The sequence below is a fragment of the Anopheles arabiensis genome, chromosome X (assembly GCF_016920715.1).
Source record: "Anopheles arabiensis isolate DONGOLA chromosome X, AaraD3, whole genome shotgun sequence".
Taxonomy (NCBI): domain Eukaryota; kingdom Metazoa; phylum Arthropoda; class Insecta; order Diptera; family Culicidae; genus Anopheles; species Anopheles arabiensis.
Window position 1 is genome coordinate 24,348,693 of NC_053519.1, and position 19,038 is coordinate 24,367,730.

At 40.0% G+C, this 19,038-nt stretch overlaps 1 protein-coding gene across 11 annotated transcripts in view; it reads left to right on the forward strand.

The window, feature by feature from the left end:
- Nucleotides 1-19,038, forward strand: part of LOC120905753 (breast carcinoma-amplified sequence 3 homolog) — a 165,624-nt gene that overhangs the window by 16,343 nt on the left and 130,243 nt on the right. For 7 of the 11 annotated variants that reach the window (XM_040316829.1, XM_040316834.1, XM_040316832.1 and 4 more), the window contains exons 3-6: nt 52-1,786; nt 16,684-17,044; nt 17,781-17,950; nt 18,068-18,241. In XM_040316829.1, coding sequence (XP_040172763.1) covers nt 52-1,786; nt 16,684-17,044; nt 17,781-17,950; nt 18,068-18,241 — 2,440 coding nt within the window. Of the gene's footprint in view, nt 1-51; nt 1,787-15,854; nt 16,562-16,683; nt 17,045-17,780; nt 17,951-18,067; nt 18,242-19,038 lie in introns of those variants that run through there. The other 4 variants (XM_040316825.1, XM_040316826.1, XM_040316827.1 and 1 more) reach the window with 4 other exon arrangements.

Genomic DNA, 19,038 nt, shown 5'->3' on the forward strand with positions numbered 1-19,038 from the left:
ATATTACTCAAAATTGTGTGCTTAGGATTAATCGTGTATTTTTAATTCAAGGTTTGGGTCGTACCAGCCAATGGGGAAGCTTCGGAAGTATTATCTTGGCGTAATGGAAGTGTTAAGTGTTTGCGCGTGCTACCTACACCTACGTCTAGTGATCATGATTCGATTACAGAACCGACTGACCAGTTCACTCACAAACGCCCTATAATTGCCCTTTGTGATAGTGGTGCAAATGGGAATGGTGCCAGCGCAGGAATGGCTACTTCCAATGATAATTTCCAGTATTGTGCAGTCAACTTTATATCCCTTAAGGACGGCGAAACAGTGAAAAGCATAAAATTCAAAAGTATAATTGTGGACATCTTAGCGAATCGTTCTTCAATTGTAGTTACATTTCCTGAGCGAATAGCCGTTTTTGATGCTCGTACATTAGAAGATCGCATTACAGTGACGTCTTGTCACCCAAGCCCGGGACTTAATCCAAATCCAGTTGCGCTAGGGTCTCGCTGGATAGCATACGCGGAGCGGCGCCTAATTCCATCCAAACGCTCGAGTGGAGGCTGCGAAGGTGATGGTGTCACGAGTTACACTGCAACTGTTCTGAATGCAGCTAAAAGCTTTGGCAAAGGTCTACGCGAGTTCAGCGAACATGTTGCGGCTGGATTTACTGGTAGCCATCTAGGCTCTTCTTTGAGCTCTAATCTGGTTGGTGGAGGCAGCAGTTCCAATTTAGGTGGAGTTGGCGCAGGTTTAGTTACTGGAAGTAATTTTAACTCCGCAAGCGAAACAAGTGGATTAGTTGCTGGAGGCATCGTAAGCGGTGGAGGGATTATTTCCGAGGGTAATCAAGCAGGCGTTGTTACAGTTTTGGATATCAAGCATCCTGTCAAGGACGTAAGTCCTACTACAGGTGCGCCAATTACTGTCACTGGTAGTGACCCCATCGTTGCTCATTTTATTGCTCATTCCGAAGCAATAATCGCTTTGGAATTTGATGCATCTGGTATGTTACTTCTTACTGCTGACAAACGCGGGCATGATTTTCACGTGTTCCGAATACAACCTCACCCAAGTGGATCGTCGCTTGCGGCTGTGCATCATCTATATGTATTGCATCGCGGAGATACCTCTGCTAAGGTACAAGACGTTGCATTTTCATTTGACTCTCGGTGGGTGGCAGTATCCACGCTCCGCGGTACCACTCACGTTTTTCCCATAACACCATATGGTGGACCAGCAGGTGTGCGAACGCATGGCTCTCCTCATGTCGTGAATAGATTATCCCGATTTCATCGATCAGCAGGACTCTCGGTTGAAGGACGGTCAAGCAGTCCCGTATCGTACTCGGGTGATACTGCAATTGGTTCTAATAATGTGTCTGCTGCGATGGCTTATTCAAACCCTCGCTCTCCTCCGTTCCCACATCCAACTATAGTACAACCGCTTGCACAATTGAGACAATCTACTAATTTGATAGGAAGTGGGGTAGGAGCTAACATCGGAACCTGTGTCTCAAATGGCTCAGGATCAAGCAAATCAATCTGCGGACATCTTGCCAATCATCAGAGACAGCGTAACTCTTCTTCATCGTCATCAGATGATTCTGTGAAACCATTACGTGTATGCGCCACCTTTGCAAAGGCTCGCTCGTGGCTGCTCGATCTTCCTGGTGGTGTGTTGCGTGACATTCCTGCCCATCGCATACAGCGCAAACCAGTTGATTCATTGTTCATCATGGCAGCACATGGTGCTTTAATTCAGTACGACCTGGAACCCAAGCATGCATCAGGTAAGCGTTTTTTTTGTCTGATTTTGCCAAATTATGTTGATGTTTTCAACTAGATTGTTTGAATTTATTTTACTTTAATTTATGTTTACTATAAAAATTACAATAATGGTAAGTTTGCAGCAAGGTGGATTAAAAATATCAGGTGGTGGTATCTAAAGCATTTTGACAATTTATCACTTGACGAAAGAGGCGAATGAGGCCAATTGGCTCAAAGTCTCCATAAAAAAATAATCACTTGACGTAAGGTCCCCAGGATTCCAACTATGTTTACATTTGTTTCATTTCTTCATATAATTTATCTACCACATTTTTTCGATTGAATATACTTTAAACATCCCGGTCTGGTGGTACAGTCGCCAACTCGTACGACTTAACAACACGCCCGTCATGGGTTCAAGCCTCGAATAGACCGTGTCCCATACGTAGGACTGACTGCCCTGCTATGGTAACAATAAGTCGCCAAGCTCACTTCACTAGTGGGTACAGGCAGGCCTTGACCGACAACGGTTGTTGTGCCAAAGAAGAAGAAGAATACTTTAAACATATATTTTGGGCTTTGCGAGTTCTTATTAACCAGTAAAAAATAGATTGAAGTTTGTTATTTCGTGAATTTATTGTATAATTCATTGTGTTTTCGACACGATTGATGATAAAAACTAAAAAATCATTTATTTTTCCTATTGTCACATTTATTCCTCGTTATCAGTGAGACACATGGACAATTTAAAAGGGATTAGATCTCTTACTCACATGATTTAAATTTCGTGACTAAACAAATCATCAAATCTTTTGTTATTATATTAATTTTTTTCTATAAAACCAATAGACCGACAAAAATGTACGTAGTAACAAAGAAATCTATTCTATTTGCTATGCTTGGTGTGCTGAAAACAATGGTAAACGATTTTAAAATGACGTAAAGTCCCTCAACTATGGCGACCCCTCAAAGACCTTTTTCCATCACCTGATATTTTTAATCCATCTTGGTTTGCAGTGCTGCAAAATTTCACTGTCAATATCGTTAAAAAATCTGACTGAAACAAAATCCATGTCAGCGTCACGTATTCAATTATCATAATCAGAGTTGATACTCAAAGCGATTGTTGTGACCAATACATGTTTCGTGACATTTTTGCAACCAAAGCTTGGTCATGATGTCATGATTTTTTTATAATGTGATTTGTAGTGCAAAATGTCACTGACGAAATTCCGGCTGAAACAAAATAATGTCAGCGTCACAAGCTCTACTGTGATGATCAGAAGTGAGAATTAAACAGTTGATGCGACCATCACATGCTTGGTACCATTGTGTGCAACCAACTCTTGGTCAGTCACTTGATCGCAATATTTTGTGTCGGTGATCATCCCAGTAATCATGGTGCGTGCGAGTGGCTCCAAGAAATAAAATGAGCATGTTTTCTCGCTCTGTTTGACCCGACAGACAATCAAAGCAGACAGAGCGAGAAACATGCTCATTTTGACGCCTTGGACCACACGCCCAGTATATTTCAAGAATGTCGTGATTATCATCGACAGAAAATGTCGTGACCAAGTGAGTGATAGAAGAGTTGGGTGATTAACAAAATGTCATAAAGTATGTGATTGGCCAACCAACTGTTTGAGTCTTATCTCTGATTATCTCAGCTGTGTACTTGAGCTGATTCGCTTCGTTTCAGACATGAGTGATGATGACTGAAACAGTGGCATATGGCAGCACTTCTCTGCCAGAAAAAAAGCATGATTATGCTTGTGCCTTCACTTTTTTTTTAGTATCAGCAATGAATTAAGCTACCACGGATATGTTCATTGTTTTCATTAGTGAAAAATTTGTGATGCTGATGACATTTTGCAGCACTACTTCTAACTTATTTCAAAAGTTTAATTATGACCTCCTACCAAAGGTAAGGCTTCTAAACTTCAACGTTTCCGGTAAGGCGTCATCCATCAATTACGTAACGCAAAAATTGCAAATTTTCTACCCCTTCCCCCTAGTGTAACAAACTGTACCCTACGGGCAAAGAGCAGGGATTTTTTTAACATGGTGTGGGTAAAAACCTAGAGTTAAGCCGAAGGAAGATTGAAGTGAACTTCATATGTTGGAAATTGGGCTCTATGGCACCTTTTTTGGACAGGTTCCATGAAAATTCCTCTTGTATTTGTCCAGCAAAGAATCCAATTCCCATTACATTGTGTTTATTTCATGGAAGGAGGAGCCAATAAAGTGTCCCACAGCTGTACGAATTCCTGGAAAACCCTGTATTTTATATAAAGAGAAGATGTCCCATGCAGTAATCAAATTCAAAAAGATTCTGATAATCGGATCCTCAGCAAGGGTTGCAATGTTCTTGCATCACTATCATCAGAAGCGTTTTTCATTCAGCCATCTGCCTGGTCCTCTATAAATATGTCCATGTTTCCATAAATGTTTCTGTGGCTTACGTAGTTATATCATCATCAAATTGAGTATTATATTTCACATAATATGTAATGTTTAATATGTTCCGCATTGTCAGAATTGGGTTTGTATGGACTTAGATAGGAACTACACCAGTGTTAAGCGTTACAGCTGATTCTTTTACCATTTGCTTCCAATCGCGTGTATTTTCCCAAAAAATTCAACAAATGCCCTCCTGTATAATCGAGTGGAACGAAACGACACTGTGGTCGTTGCAGTAACGGAATGTAACGTTACTGCGAAAATCCTGTATTAAGTTTTTCCGTCCGTACGTCCGTGGTGACAAAATTCGACGAACCAAAGGACGGACTATTCGGCTGAGTAATACATAAAAAGTAGCGAGATCTTTTTTAGACCGGCATAACCGCGTAGGTTGTGAAGTCGCCAAGAAGAATTCTTGCTTTTTTACTTCACAACAACTTATCAAAAAATAAAAAAATCTACATTTTATATTGCGTTACGTAACAAAACTTAAACTTCCCCTCTTCCTCTATTAGCGTTACATAATTGATGGATGACGCCTAAGGGAAACCCCTTCGGAGTTTCCATGATTGCTTGGACGATCAAATGCCGAGTTCATTCAGTCCGCTAAGAACAGTTTGTTCCACATCGGCTTATGTCATTCAAAACTGGCTTACCGCGACGGTACTCGATGTCCAGTTGTGACGTATGTACGATCATCATATCATATTAGGTTTTACCTCTTCTTCTGTTACTGTGATGACTTGGAGTTGAATTTTTTTCTGAAAAAAAATTCTCGATTTGGATTTTTAACATTGTATCTTTTAATAACATAAATTATTAATAATTTTAGTAACATGTAACATAAAAATTAGGATGTTGTACATGTAGACGAGACAACAAGATCCTCTTTGTTATCTTAGCATTGTATCCATAACCCTTTGAAACGTTGATGGTGCATTTTGAAGTCCAAAAACCATCCTTGTAAATTCGTATTTCCCTGAACTAACAGCAAATGTCGTTTTCTCTACATCGTCCTCCTCTAACTGCACTTGATGAAATCTTGCTACTATATCTAAAGGCGAGAAGTACGAAACCTTCCCTAATATATCTAAAATTTCAGTAATATCAAGATTGGGGTATTTGTCTGAAATGGTTTTTTCCAGTTAGCGATCTATAATCGATGACCGAATGATATTTCTTTAGACCTGTTGTATCCTCTCTTTTGGTACAATCCATACGGGAGAAGTGTTGGGAGATATTAGCTGGTATCGCGAAAGAATTGGTTTAAAATTAACAGTCGTTAAAAATTAACCAGAGTCGTTAAAAATTGCTAGAATTTGGCATCGCGAACGCATTGAGTTCATTTGTTAATTTTAACGACTGGTCCTATGCCGCCGTTAAACAAACGACTGTCAAGAGCGTATGCGATACAAATTAACAGTCGTTTATTTATACTGCTCGATTTTTTCCCCGTGTTTGCCTATATGCGATATCGAGCAGTCGTTAACTGTTTTGACGGTCGTTTATTTTAACAGGAATGAACAACAAATGAACTCGGTTAAACCAAAATGAACTTTAAACGACTGTTAAAATGTGTTCATTTATTCGCGATGCCGGCTATTGATTCACGAGTTATATTATCTCGGAGCATTTTCTTCGCTTGCTTTAGTGTATCAGTACTTTAGTTTCAAATACTTGAGAATATTTATTGGATTTAGTATGGATCGGGACGTTGTTGGCGGTCTTAATTTTATTTTTTATTCTATGTGTGACTTACAACTTATCTTTATTCAAATATAGAAACTCTGGAATATCTCTCAATAAGTTTTGGATTGATTCTAATTCAAATATTTGAATATAACATGTTGGCTGATAAGTCCCCGGTCTGACACATAGATGGCGCCGCTAGTATTAAATGCATATTATTTTTATATAGTACCAACCTTCAAATGATTCGTGTCAAAATTTGACGTCTGTATGTCAATTAGTTTGTCAGACAGAGCGTCTTTTGTCAAGCAACTTTTGTTATTTTGTTGTTCCACCAAGACAACGTACCGTGCCACAAGTCATTGAGAACGATGGCAAAAATTCATGAATTGGGCTTCGAATTGCTTCCCCACCCACCGTATTCTCCAGATCTGGCCCTCAGCGATTTTTTCTTGTTCTCAGACCTCAAAAGGATGCTCGCAGCGAAAAAAATTGGCTGCAATGAAGAGGTGGTCGCCGAAACTGAGGCCTATTTTGAGGCAAAACCGAAGGAGTACTACCAAAATGGTATCAAAAAATTGGAAGGTTGTTATAATCGTTGTATCGCTCTTGAAGTTCTTGAACATAGTTCCATGTTGAATAATAAAACGAATTTTGATAAAAAAATGTTTTTTCTTTGTTAGACCGGGGACTTATCAGCCAACCTGTTTCTTGATTGTGTTTCATTCTGTTTTTGGCCTAACGTTTTCAATAAATCTATTGTCACCAATATTTATTTCATAAAAATTTATCTTGTTATTTGTGTCACAATCATTTTTTATTAAGACTTCTGATTTATTTCCCAAACTGCTTTAAATAGACGGTAGCAATACGGCCTTTTTGGACCGTTCCTCCTGAATAATAAAATTAAATGCACGGTAATATAGCAAATGTACCACTTGATCTTTCTTCCTCAATAATTGAATCTCCATCATTTTGCGTATCTTACTCACTTATCCGGCGCTACAACCGCTTTGCGGTCCTGGCCTGCCTTAGAAGTGTCCGAAGCCGCTCACGGTCTCGCGCCTTCGTCTGCCGGTCCGTTATCCCGGCCTTAATGGCGGACGCCTCCACGCCATCTTGCCACCTCAATTTGGGCCTACCACGCCTCCTCTGTCCTTGTGGACGGCCTAAATGACTTTACGGGCTGGGTCGTCCGTTTCCATGCGTACAACATGGCCAGCCCACTGGAGCCTGGCGAGCTTGATACGCTGCACGACAGTTAGGTCGCCGTACATCCCGTATAGCTCGTCATTATAGCGGCTCCTCCATTGTCCTTCCACACATACGGGGCCAAGTATCCTTCTAAGCATCTTCCTCTCGAACACGCCTAAGAGGGTTTCGTTCTTGATGTTAGTTGATTTTTCAGGTTGTAGAATTACCGGATGGAAGCCAGCATCCTTGCGCGCCACTCTGTTTCACAATATTGTCGTTACTGACCTCTGATCCAAGATAAGTGAATTTTGAGACGACTTCAAAAGTGCGTTCACTTATCTGTACGTTACGCCTATGTAGGTTTGAATTATTTATTGTTAAAGCCGCTAATGTTGCCACCATCAGTTTGGTCTTAGCTTCGTTTATCTGCAATCCGAGGTTCTCTGCCACCTGCACGATCGCTTGGCGAGCTTCTGCTACATAGGATTGCCACAGACCAATGATGTGTATATCATCAGCGTATGTCAGGATTTGGATTGACTTATAGAAGATAGTCTCCCCCCACAAGTCACGGATAGCCCTCTCTAGCGCCAAGATAAATAGGAAACAGATATGCCCGTCCCCCTGACGCAGACCTTTGTTGGTAGCAAAAGGCCCTGAGTGTTCTCCATCCACCCTGCCCTGGAAATTGACGTTGGTCATAGTTATTATTACTAGCCTTATCAGTTTGGCTGGGATTCCAAAAGAGCTCATGGCATCGTACACAGCAAATTTTCTCATCCGGCTTCAGTAAAGTTTTTTACTGAAACGGTTCAGTAATAGAACATCTTACTGATTTTCATCATTAATGTTATGTTGTTACTGATTTTCAGTGAAATAATTTTCTGAATGCATTTCAATTATACGTATTTTACTGAAAATCAGTAAAACAAATGACTGACATTGCAAGGCTCGATGATTTGCTTGGAGCTTACAGATACCCTGGTGAAATTTCAGGTGAGATTTCGGCTTACAGGATTAATTTGAAACATTTGGCATCGGTATTGGTGTGTAAAATCTTATCAATCCACCGTGCTTTTTGACATTTCATGGTGTCTGTAAGCGCTTTCGGAACCATCAAAACTTGTTGCGGCAAAATACAGTAAAAAAACTGTATTATACTATATAAAACATGGATGAACATGAATTGAGGCACTGGCCATCTCTGCGCATAAATAAGAAACTAAATTTGAAAGAAATATGTTGTCCTGTTTATAATATGAAAATGCCTTTACTGTAGGCCAGGTATGTCAAACTGGCGGTCCGCGTCGATTCTGAATGCGGCCCGCGAGAATTTTTTGAAAATTGCTAAAAGCATTGCAAAGTAAAAATCTGTTGTTACTATTTGTCGAAGTGTATTAAATTTTCCAGAGAAGAACAATCCTTTTTTGGTATATTTTCCTAAACTTACATGAATGTACCCATAACATCTCATAAACTTATTCTACACAATCGTATAGATCAAATTATTGATTGATATCGTATCGTATCAAATTCTGAATTAAATTTAAAACCATTTCCGATTTTAGCTATTCCGACTCCGAATCCGGCCAAAATCAAACCAACAGTTCCGTTCGGTGCTGTCCGAAGCCTATAGAGCCGTTTAGAGTCATTCGGAACCGTTAGAGTCATCGGTTGTCGCACGGAGCGGCTAGTCTGCATGTGAGAAATGGATCCCGTCGGTCCCATCGAATTTGACGATCTCAATGTCCCCCGACTGCCGAGTAAAGGATTCATTTGGCTCCGAATTTCTCCGAACGGATCTGGCTCCGATCATAGAATGTTACATCTTTGATGTTCGATTGGAGCCACTTCTGTTTTTTTTTTTCATAATCATACCACCATAAATGCTTATAAAAATGATTGTAGCCAAGTTGGGGGGCAGTCCCGTGGTACAGTCGTCAATTTCGAACGACTCAATAACATGCCCGTCATCGGTTCAATCATAAAATGGACCGTCCCCCCGTAGCAAGGATTAACTATCCGGCTGCGTGGTAATGAATTAAGTCTCGAAAGCCTGTATAGGCCAGCATGTCCGCGTAGGACGTTACGCCAAATAGAAAAAAGCCAAATTGGAACTATTTGTACCTCATATTGTGCAAGACGAATTAATGTATTGCTTTCCAACCTCCCCAAAAATCAAAACCAAAATGATATGATTACGCTTAAGCCTAAAGGATTCAAATTAAGGATTAAAATAATAGAAATGCCGAAGCCTTGCAGTACAAAGCTTATTAATAGATTTGCTCACACAGTCCATACCTCAATTCGCGAATCCTCTCCCTTCAAGTGTCAAAAAAAGATTTGCCGATCTTTATGGGATCACACACCACGAATCTTCGTCAGATAAAATTATCGTTATTTAAAAAAAAATATTCGTAAAATACGGGTTCTTGTTAAAAGAAATGAATATACCACCAGATCACTAGGAACTTGGAAATTAGCGAAAAATAATGCTTAAACACGTTTTATAACAATTTTTCTCTTGATCTGTAAAAAAATTGCAAGCAAATATTTTTGTTATCGGATAGCTGCTGCGATGGATAGCTCGGATTGCTTATAAAAAGATTCGCAACATACAGCTAGATTTCCCCTACCTTAGTGAAAAAGAAGGGTTGAGCGATATTTTCTAACAGAACTGCCGTGTGAGAAAACATTTTTTTCAAATAAAATTAAAAAAAGCACAATGAAAAATAGTATCGCAAACTTTTAAATAAGAAACGATTCCAGATTTGAAGCGAGGAGTACAGTATTTTTTATAAATATTGAGGTATATTTTTTATTCTCAACTTTGCGGCCCGCGAAATACTGAAAATCTGTACCCATTGGGACAAACATAGAAAGCTTGGAGCAAAATATTCGTTTTTGTCACTCTATCCTCTATACATGCTTGCTTGCACTCATCTGCTCTGCTTACGAGCGCTCGAGTATATTCTCTCAGAATTGAGTATTCGTAGTTCAACCCGTGCAGTGAGAATGTATGTGTTAATGTGCAGCGAAATTTGTCTCTGTATCTCACCTTCCCACCCCCTCATACACTCTCCGCGCACTCTTAAAATGTTGGCGCGCACGCTACGTAACAGGTTGGCTGATAAGTCCCCGGTCTAACAAAGAAAAACAATTTTTTTTGTCAAAATTCGTTTCTATTATTCAACATAGTTCCCTTCAAGAGCGATACAACGATTATAACGACCTTCCAATTTTTTGATACCATTTTGGTAGTACTCCTTCGGTTTTGCCTCAAAATAGGCCTCAGTTTCGGTGACCACCTCTTCATTGCAGCCAAATTTTTTCGCTGCGAGTATCCTTTGGACACACACTATCAGCTATAGACAAATTGTAACACACTTCGGAAAGCCAAATCACACTATTGCAACACATTCCCACGCAAACAATGAGACCCCAAATTTTGAGTGATTCAGGCCGAGGGGTATGAGGAAGCTTGAGGAAGCAAGGAGAAACGCGCTGCGGTGAGAGTTCGCATTCTGTTTTACACGCGCGCTTCACTAACGCCAATACAAATACCGTGCTTTGACGAGCCGTCTGTGAATGTGTGTGTCTTCTTTCAGCGAGCTCGCCAACTTGGATCTGCTCGTCACATCGTGTTGTCTCGCTTACACTACAGCATCGAACCATCGCTCCGTATGTCCCCCCCCTCCTACGAGTACAACACCACCAGTACAGCGCGACGCTTTGCCGGAGATGGTTGTGCGTGTTTTGTTCTAAGTCCCGCGCGCAGTGTTTGTGCGTTGGTGCGCATTTCGTCTAAGTCTCGTGCGCCGGTGTGTTTTGATAAAGTGTGAAGTGAATAAACAGTGTGCACAGACGCACATGCAGTGCGGTAATAGACAGGTAAGAATTTGCTGAACAGAGTCAACGCAGATTGTCGACAAGTTTCCCGCAGCCTGGCTCGACCCGGTATGACGTCATTCGTGAGTATGAAGGATTCTAAATGTGTACTTTATGTTTCAATAAAGTGTTTAATGTAATAAAAAATGACAGTGTTTGTGTTTAGTTTTAGAATAAGTGCATGAAAGAAAGCGAAAAACAAGAAGCTTTTGATGTGTTGGTAGCATGACTGGAAAGAACACAAACACATTGAGAACTGCAGAGCGCACCGTGCGTTACGGGTGGGGAGGGCTCGCGCGGGGGTGTAACTCATTCGTCGAAGAGACACTGTATTTTGACAGCGTCACTCAAATCACTCAAAAAATACACTCATTTTGCCGGACGGGAACTGCTAACGAAGGGCGGTACTCAAATCGCGTCCGGCAAAATGAGTGTATTTTTTGAGTGATTTGAGTACCGTCCCCCCCCGTCCGGCAAAATGAGTGTATTTTTTGAGTGATTTGAGTTACGCTGTCGAAATACAGTGCCCCTTCGACGAATGAGTTACACCCTCGCGCGAGCCCTCCCCCTCCCCACCCGTAACGCACGGTGCGCTCTGCAGTTCTCAATGTGTTTGTGTTCTTTCGAGCCATGCTACCAACACATGTAAAGATAGTTGTTTCTTTCGTTTTTCGTTTTCTTTCATGCACTTATTCTAAAACTAAACACAAACACTGTCATTTTTATTACATTAAACACTTTATTGAAACATAAAGTACACATTAAAGTACACATTTAGAATCCTTCATACTCATGAATGACGTCATACCGGGTCGAGCCAGGCTGCGGGAAACTTGTCGACAATCTGCGTTGCCTCTGTTCAGCAAATTCTTACCTGTCTATCCACGCACTGCATGTGCGTCTGTGCACACTGTTTATTCACTGCACACTTCACCAAAACACACCGGCGCACGAGACTTATAACTAAATGCGCATCAACGCACAAACACTGCGCGCGGGAGAACAAAACGCGCACAACCATCTCCGTCAAAGCGTCGCGCTGTACTGGTGGTTTTGTACGCGTAGGAGGGGGGGGACATACGGAGCGATGGTTCGATGCTGTAGTGTAAGCGAGACAACACGATGTGACGAGCAGCTCCAAGTTGAGCTCGCTGAAAGAAGACACACACACATTCACAGACGGCTCGTCAAAGCACGGTATTTGTATTGGCGTTAGTGAAGCGCGCGTGTAAAACAGAATGCGAACTCTCATCGCAGCGCGTTTCTCCGTGCTTCCTCAAGCTTCCTCATACCCCTCGGCCTGAATCACTCAAAATTTGGGGTCTCATTGTTTGCGTGGCCGTTAGCAGTTCCCGTACGGCAAAATGCGTGTATTTTTTGAGTGATTTGAGTTACGCTGTCGAAATACAGTGTCTCTTCGACGAATGAGTTACACCCTCGCGCGAGCCCTCCCCCTCCCCACCCGTAACGCACGGTGCGCTCTGCAGTTCTCAATGTGTTTGTGTTCTTTCGAGCCATGCTACGAACACATGTAAAGATAGTTGTTTCTTTCGTTTCTCGTTTTCTTTCATGCATAGACACGATTGCAAACACGCACTTATTCTAACAACAAATACAAACACGGTCATTTTTGGTTACATTAAAAACTTTATTGAAACATAAATTACACTTTCACAACACATGTAGAATCCTTCATACTCACGAATGACGTCATACTGTAAAGTACCGGGAGCCAGGCTGCGGGAAACTTGTCGACAATCTGCGTTGCCTCTGTTCAGCAAATTCTTACCTGTCGATGCATGCACTGCATGTGCGTCTGTACACACTGTTCACTTCACACTTCATCAAAACTCACCGGCGCACGAGACTTTCAACGAAATGCGCACCAACGCACAAACACTGCGCGCGGGACTTAGAACAAAACACGCACAACCATCTCCGGCAAAGCGTCGCGCTGTACTGATGGTTTTGTACGCGTAGGAGGGGGGGGGGGACATACGGAGCGATGGTTCGATGCTGTAGTGTAAGCGAGACAACACGATGTGACGAGCAGATCCAAGTTGGTGAGCTCGCTGAAAGAAGACACACACATTCACAGACGGCTCGTTAAAGCACGGTATTTGTATTGGCGTTAGTGAAGCGCGCGTGTAAAACAGAATGCGAACTCTCATCGCAGCGCGTTTCTCCTTGCTTCCTCAAGCTTCCTCATACCCCTCGGCCTGAATCACTCAAAATTTGGGGTCTCATTGTTTGCGTGGAATCCACACCATAGCAACATACCCAGACCATACCGTCCATAGAAAAAACCATGGAGACACATTTATCGAAAACAATCGAAACGCGCAACATAAGCAATTCAAGCGTTACTGCGGCAAAATGGACAATCAGAGAACGCATAGCAACTTATTGCTAAAAGCGCAGTGTAGGCAAAGATCTACAGAACGCACTCGTTCTTTAGCTAGAACAGTTTATACTTTCCAGAACCTTCGTAAAAACACTAAAAGCGCAGCATAGGCACATGATGACAGACACCTCACTCCGATACAAAGTATAAATTGCACCTCATATCAATAACCTTTAATTAGGACAAAAACACATTCCAAAACCAAATGTACGAAACTTATTGAGTATAAATGAAACCAATTCCGTGGCTGTGGCTGTAGCAAGTCAGATTCGTTCGGACTGTCAAGATAGGACGTTACGCTTCCTAATACTTTGCCTTCCAACTTATTTCAAGAGTTTAGTTATGTCCCTCTACCCAACGTAAGGCTTCTTCTAAACTCCAACGTTTTCTGTAAGGGAAACCCCTTCTGGGTTTCTATGATCGCCTGGACGATCAAGAGTTGAAAAGTCCACTTCGAACAAAGTGTCATTCCACCTTCGGCTCATGTCAGTAAAAACTGACCTACCGCGACGTGCAGTATGTACCGCATGTACGCTTATCACATTACATGGCGACCGTAACTAACTTCCGAACTTACTACATGATAACAAGAAAAAGTCGCTGGGGGCTAGATCTGGAGAATACGGTGGGTGGGGAAGCAATTCGAAGCCCAATTCATGAATTTTTGCCATCGTTCTCAATGACTTGTGGCACGGTGCGTTGTCTTGGTGGAACAACAAAATAACAAAAGTTGCTTGACAAAAGACGCTCTGTCTGACAAACTAATTGACATACAGACGTCAAATTTTGACACGAATCATTTGAAGGTTGGTACTATATAAAAATAATATGCATTTACTACTAGCGGCGCCATCTATGTGTCAGACCGGGGACTTATCAGCCAACCTGTTATGTTAGGCTCCTATTGGACATGAGTAAGGACAATGGAGAAGCCAATACAGCAACGAGCTATACGAGATGTACAGCGATCTCATTGTCGTGCAACGTTATGTATAAAGCTAGCTAGGCTCTGGTGGGTTGTTCATCTTACATGCATGAAACCGGACGACCCAACCCGTTAAGTCATTTTTGATCGTCCACAAGGATAGAGAGGGCGCGGTAGACCCAAATGAGGTGAAGTTGTTCGCTATTAAAGCTGGGATAACGGATTGATAGACAGGGGCGCGAGACCGTAAGAGATTTCGCATACTCCTGCAGTAATCGAAAGCGGTTTTAGCTCCGGGTAAATAAGTAAGAAACTAAATAAAGACGAAAAGAGTAACAACCCGGTACCAAAATCAGCAATAATACCGAGTAAGAAGGTATGTACCACACGTTGCATCAGTGCACGGTGGCCACTCAACCGGGAAAACCGCGAACTAGCCGGTAATTTTATGTTTCCGGGAAAAACTGGAAAATTCTCAAAAACAAAAAAAAAAAAAAACGGGAAATTCTCACAAACTTTAGCTATCACTGTTTACCATCGTACTAAGTGCATTTTCAATTAATGGGATGTTTTATATATTTTTTTTGCCAACTTACCACAAGCCAGCAACATCACACCAATATGTAAGGACAACATTTTCCGTTTCTCACATATGGTACGCAATATATGTACTATACTTCTCATTCGCACTGGTGCAATACTTACGTTCACCGATATCGGTTCTTGCACGTTTCGGGTATGGTGTGCCTATTCGTTCTACCTTGTACTCGTCTTTTGTTATTCATATCTCGTGAAGTTGCGGTCGTGTCGAATTGAACGGTGGATTTAGTGAGCGATTCCAATTTTTGAGCAGAACTGATAATTTTTGTCCCCTTTAGCAATTTTAAGGTTACCCAATCACACATCGCCTGTACATTGCTGCTGTTTGACAGGAAATCCGTTCTTCGCAGATTTGTCTGCTTTTTCCAGTGGCTGGTTGGTCCATGACTTCCGGTCACCCTTTTTTAAGGTTGTGTGATGACATCTGTAAATCAACAATTGATAGCAGATGAAAAATATATTTGCCACGGGGTAAAGTCTTTACACGTTAGCGTCATGAAGCTAAACCACCAAAAAGCAATATTTTTAAAGCTTTTTTGTCATTTTTTCATCAGTTTTTTGCTCATATAAAACTTCCAAAAATATAAAGAATGCATATTTAAATAGCTTAAGATCCATAGTAGCCAAATTAGATCCACACACGAGCGCACGATCGAAAATTTGTTTGTACAAATTTGATAGAAATCATGCCAAAAATGGTTCTCAAATGTGTTGTCACACCTCCAGATTGGATTGAATAATTCACTCATAAATTTTATCCAGTTTTTATGACAAGTGTCCATCTTTCCCGTAATGCCCGTGTTTACTTATGTACCATCCTCTAGATATCAGTTTTTGAAAACGTACGATATAATAATTTGAAATTGAAGTATCGATAAAACCGGTACACGAAGCATAGTGAACCGGGAAAACTCAAAAAAAAAAAAAAAAAAAATGGGACAACCGGAAAAAAACCGGGAAATTTAAATCCCGATTCGAGTGGCCACTCTGATCACTGGACCCAATGAAACTAACCTCTATTAAGATAAATGATGCATCATGTGAAAGCCAAAACTCGTAACTCGGTTAAATGTTGTAAGTTTTGAAGGGAGATATACGTGTCGTATTTATTTAACGCTCTTTTATTACTAAGTATGTTTTTATTCCATTTTGTTTTTAATTCAGTTTGAAAGTCTCGAGTGCATTTTATGTGATACAACATATCCTTAAACCAGTAATTATTAACTAATTTAATGAAAAATGGCCGGTCTCGTGGAACAGTCGTCAACTCGTACGACTTAACAACACGTGTGTCATGCCCAACATACTTAGGACTGACTATCCTGTTATGTGTAATCAATACAGGGGTTTTCTAGTCACTTTTGAATGTGCACATAAATAGTCACCGCCTCCAAGATGTTTTTCAACAGCTGTAAAATAATGTAATTGCTTCATAATAAAATTTCAGTTTTACACATGATTTACAACACATCACAAGTACTGTCTTACTCAATTCAGCTTTGGGTGTGTTGAAAAACATGCTGAAGAAATTTAAAATTAAGATGATCTAAATTAAATATCAGATTGATGTGGATTGACATCTTGTACGCGGCTAATAACAACATTTACATTCTTCGTTCCACTGACTTGGAAAACCCTGTAAGTCACTGAAAGCCTCGCCCTCTAGTGGTGCAATCAGGCTTTGCTACAACGGTTAGTTGTGCCGAAGAAAAATAAAATAATGACTAATAAATGTTGCTTTTTTACGATATTCTAAACAGGGACGCCAAAGGAGAAAGTATGCGATGATACGGCAATCGAATTAGAGATAGAAGCTAAAGCACAATGGTGTCTACAGCGCCAAGAAAATGCATCTGTGGCAGAAATTCAACCACCGCTTGCTCTGGACAACTGGCTCATAAAAAACAAAATTATAGAAGAAGATATTTCTGGCAAAAGACACAATACTGGATCGATGCAAGAGTATGATCGCTCACAACATTCACATCAACGTGAAAGTACTCCTGTGGATCACGATGATCGGTGGTTGTCGCATGTTGAGATAATAACTCATGCTGGTCCGCATCGTCGTTTATGGATGGGTCCGCAATTCATGTTTAAAACATATAGTACACCGAGCGGGTAAGAATATAATGGTTTATAGTAAAGTATAGTTATTTAATTGTTTTACCATACGTACACAACGCCTCGTTTTTTGTTGGTTTTTATTTATTGGTTTACTTAGTTTTGCTTTTTTTTATGAGAAAGAGTGTTACCGTTTTTTACGACAAAAAATTTTGTGGTAGAGATAATTGCGTATCTTTTCATAATAGATATTTAGATAATTGCATTAACTTCTCTTTTGGTTGATATTATAAAACGCTAAACGTTTATAATAAACGTAAACTTACAAAATTCTTATACAGTCTGTTCTCGAGTTACACGGTTCTCGACTTACGCGGATTCGGAGATACGCGGTTTTTGAAATTTGACAGATTTAATGTCAAATCAGTACAATTTGCTTCAAGTTCGGTAGAAATTGCACAAAACCGCAAACAAATTGAAACCGCTTAAAAGCCTGAAATATTAGAATTTTCTGTACGAATCATATCAGATAAATGATAAAGTGTATAAAAGTACTAAATTAAATTAAAAAACTCCGAGCAATCAATAGTATTTTAGTCAAAAAAAGGGAAATTCGACTTACGCGGATATTCGAGTTACGGGAACGTCGGGAACGCATAAACCGCGTAACTCGGGAACAGACTGTATTTTATCACAATCTTTTATAATGATTTTACCTATGTATGTACCTATGCAAGTATATATATAATTGACAATTTCAATCAATTTTCTTTTTTTTATTATATTGTTTTAGTTCCCCGTTGACCTCTATTGACGCAGAAGCAGTAGAAATAGGTACCAATACCAGCGGTAGTAGCGGTGCCATGTTGAACCGGATACTGCAACGATCCCATCCAATGAATATGCCTTCAGTTGGAGGTATGAGGCCTTTGGTTCCTGTTCTAATTGAATCTGGATCATGTTGTAATATGCATTTAATAACACTTTTCAAATTTTATATAGCCTGGGTTTTTAATAATATCCTTATATTTCTGATTTCATTCCCGGATTTCTTAAACGACGGCAATATTGCAAAATCAGTAGATGGTTTTGAGCAAAGTCCACGAATAATGAATATGAACGAATTTCGACATCACGAAAACCTGGGCACCGAGTTGTTATCATCGTTAGGTCCAGTAGAATCACAATTACGCGAAGATCTTGCAGATGCTATGCGTGAATCACCTCTTTATTCTACTAGGAAAGATACAACAGGTACGGGTTGAGTTGCTATTTTGAATAGACGCCATCACATTATTTGCTTCATTCTCATCCAACATGAACACGATTTTTTTTAACGGTTTTTGATTTCGTTCAATTAGTTTGTGCTTTTGAATTTCGTTTATGTTTTATATTTTTATAGTTAGACGATATTTGTTACTGTTTATGTTATGATTTATTTTATTTTCTTGTTATGTTGTTATTTTATTCGTTAGTTTTTTTTTGTTTTATTGGTCAATTATTAATTAACGGGAATAGATTTTGTAGCTGGCCTTGTTTTAAACTGTAGCTATTGTTGGACTCTTTTTTAACTATAATTTTCTTTAACGCAATCAATCAGGAGAAAATTTATTAGTCCTGTGTTAAAAATTTGAACACAGTATGTGTGATAACATTACATAATTTAAAAAAAGCTTGATATAGGAGACCCCCGAAACATGACTGCATTTGCGACTGAAAAAAATGACAAGCATGGTGTAATTCGAAAAAATCGAATGTCGAATATCTTTCAATACATAATTTACAAACGAACTTGAAGAATAGATATCGATAATATCGTGTATTTATACTAAAATTTTTTTCTACAATTCATTGATTTTATTTCAAAAGTCATTCACACGATTCATCGATGTGTATGTAACGGTTATCATTGAAAAATAAATAAAATCCATTGCTTTCGGCTAAATAACATTTTCTATCTCAAGTTATATCTTACATCTATCTCCTGTATTGAGAATCTGTTGCAGATGCAATAATTTCGATTTGGAACATTTTGTTAAAAATAGTTCAAC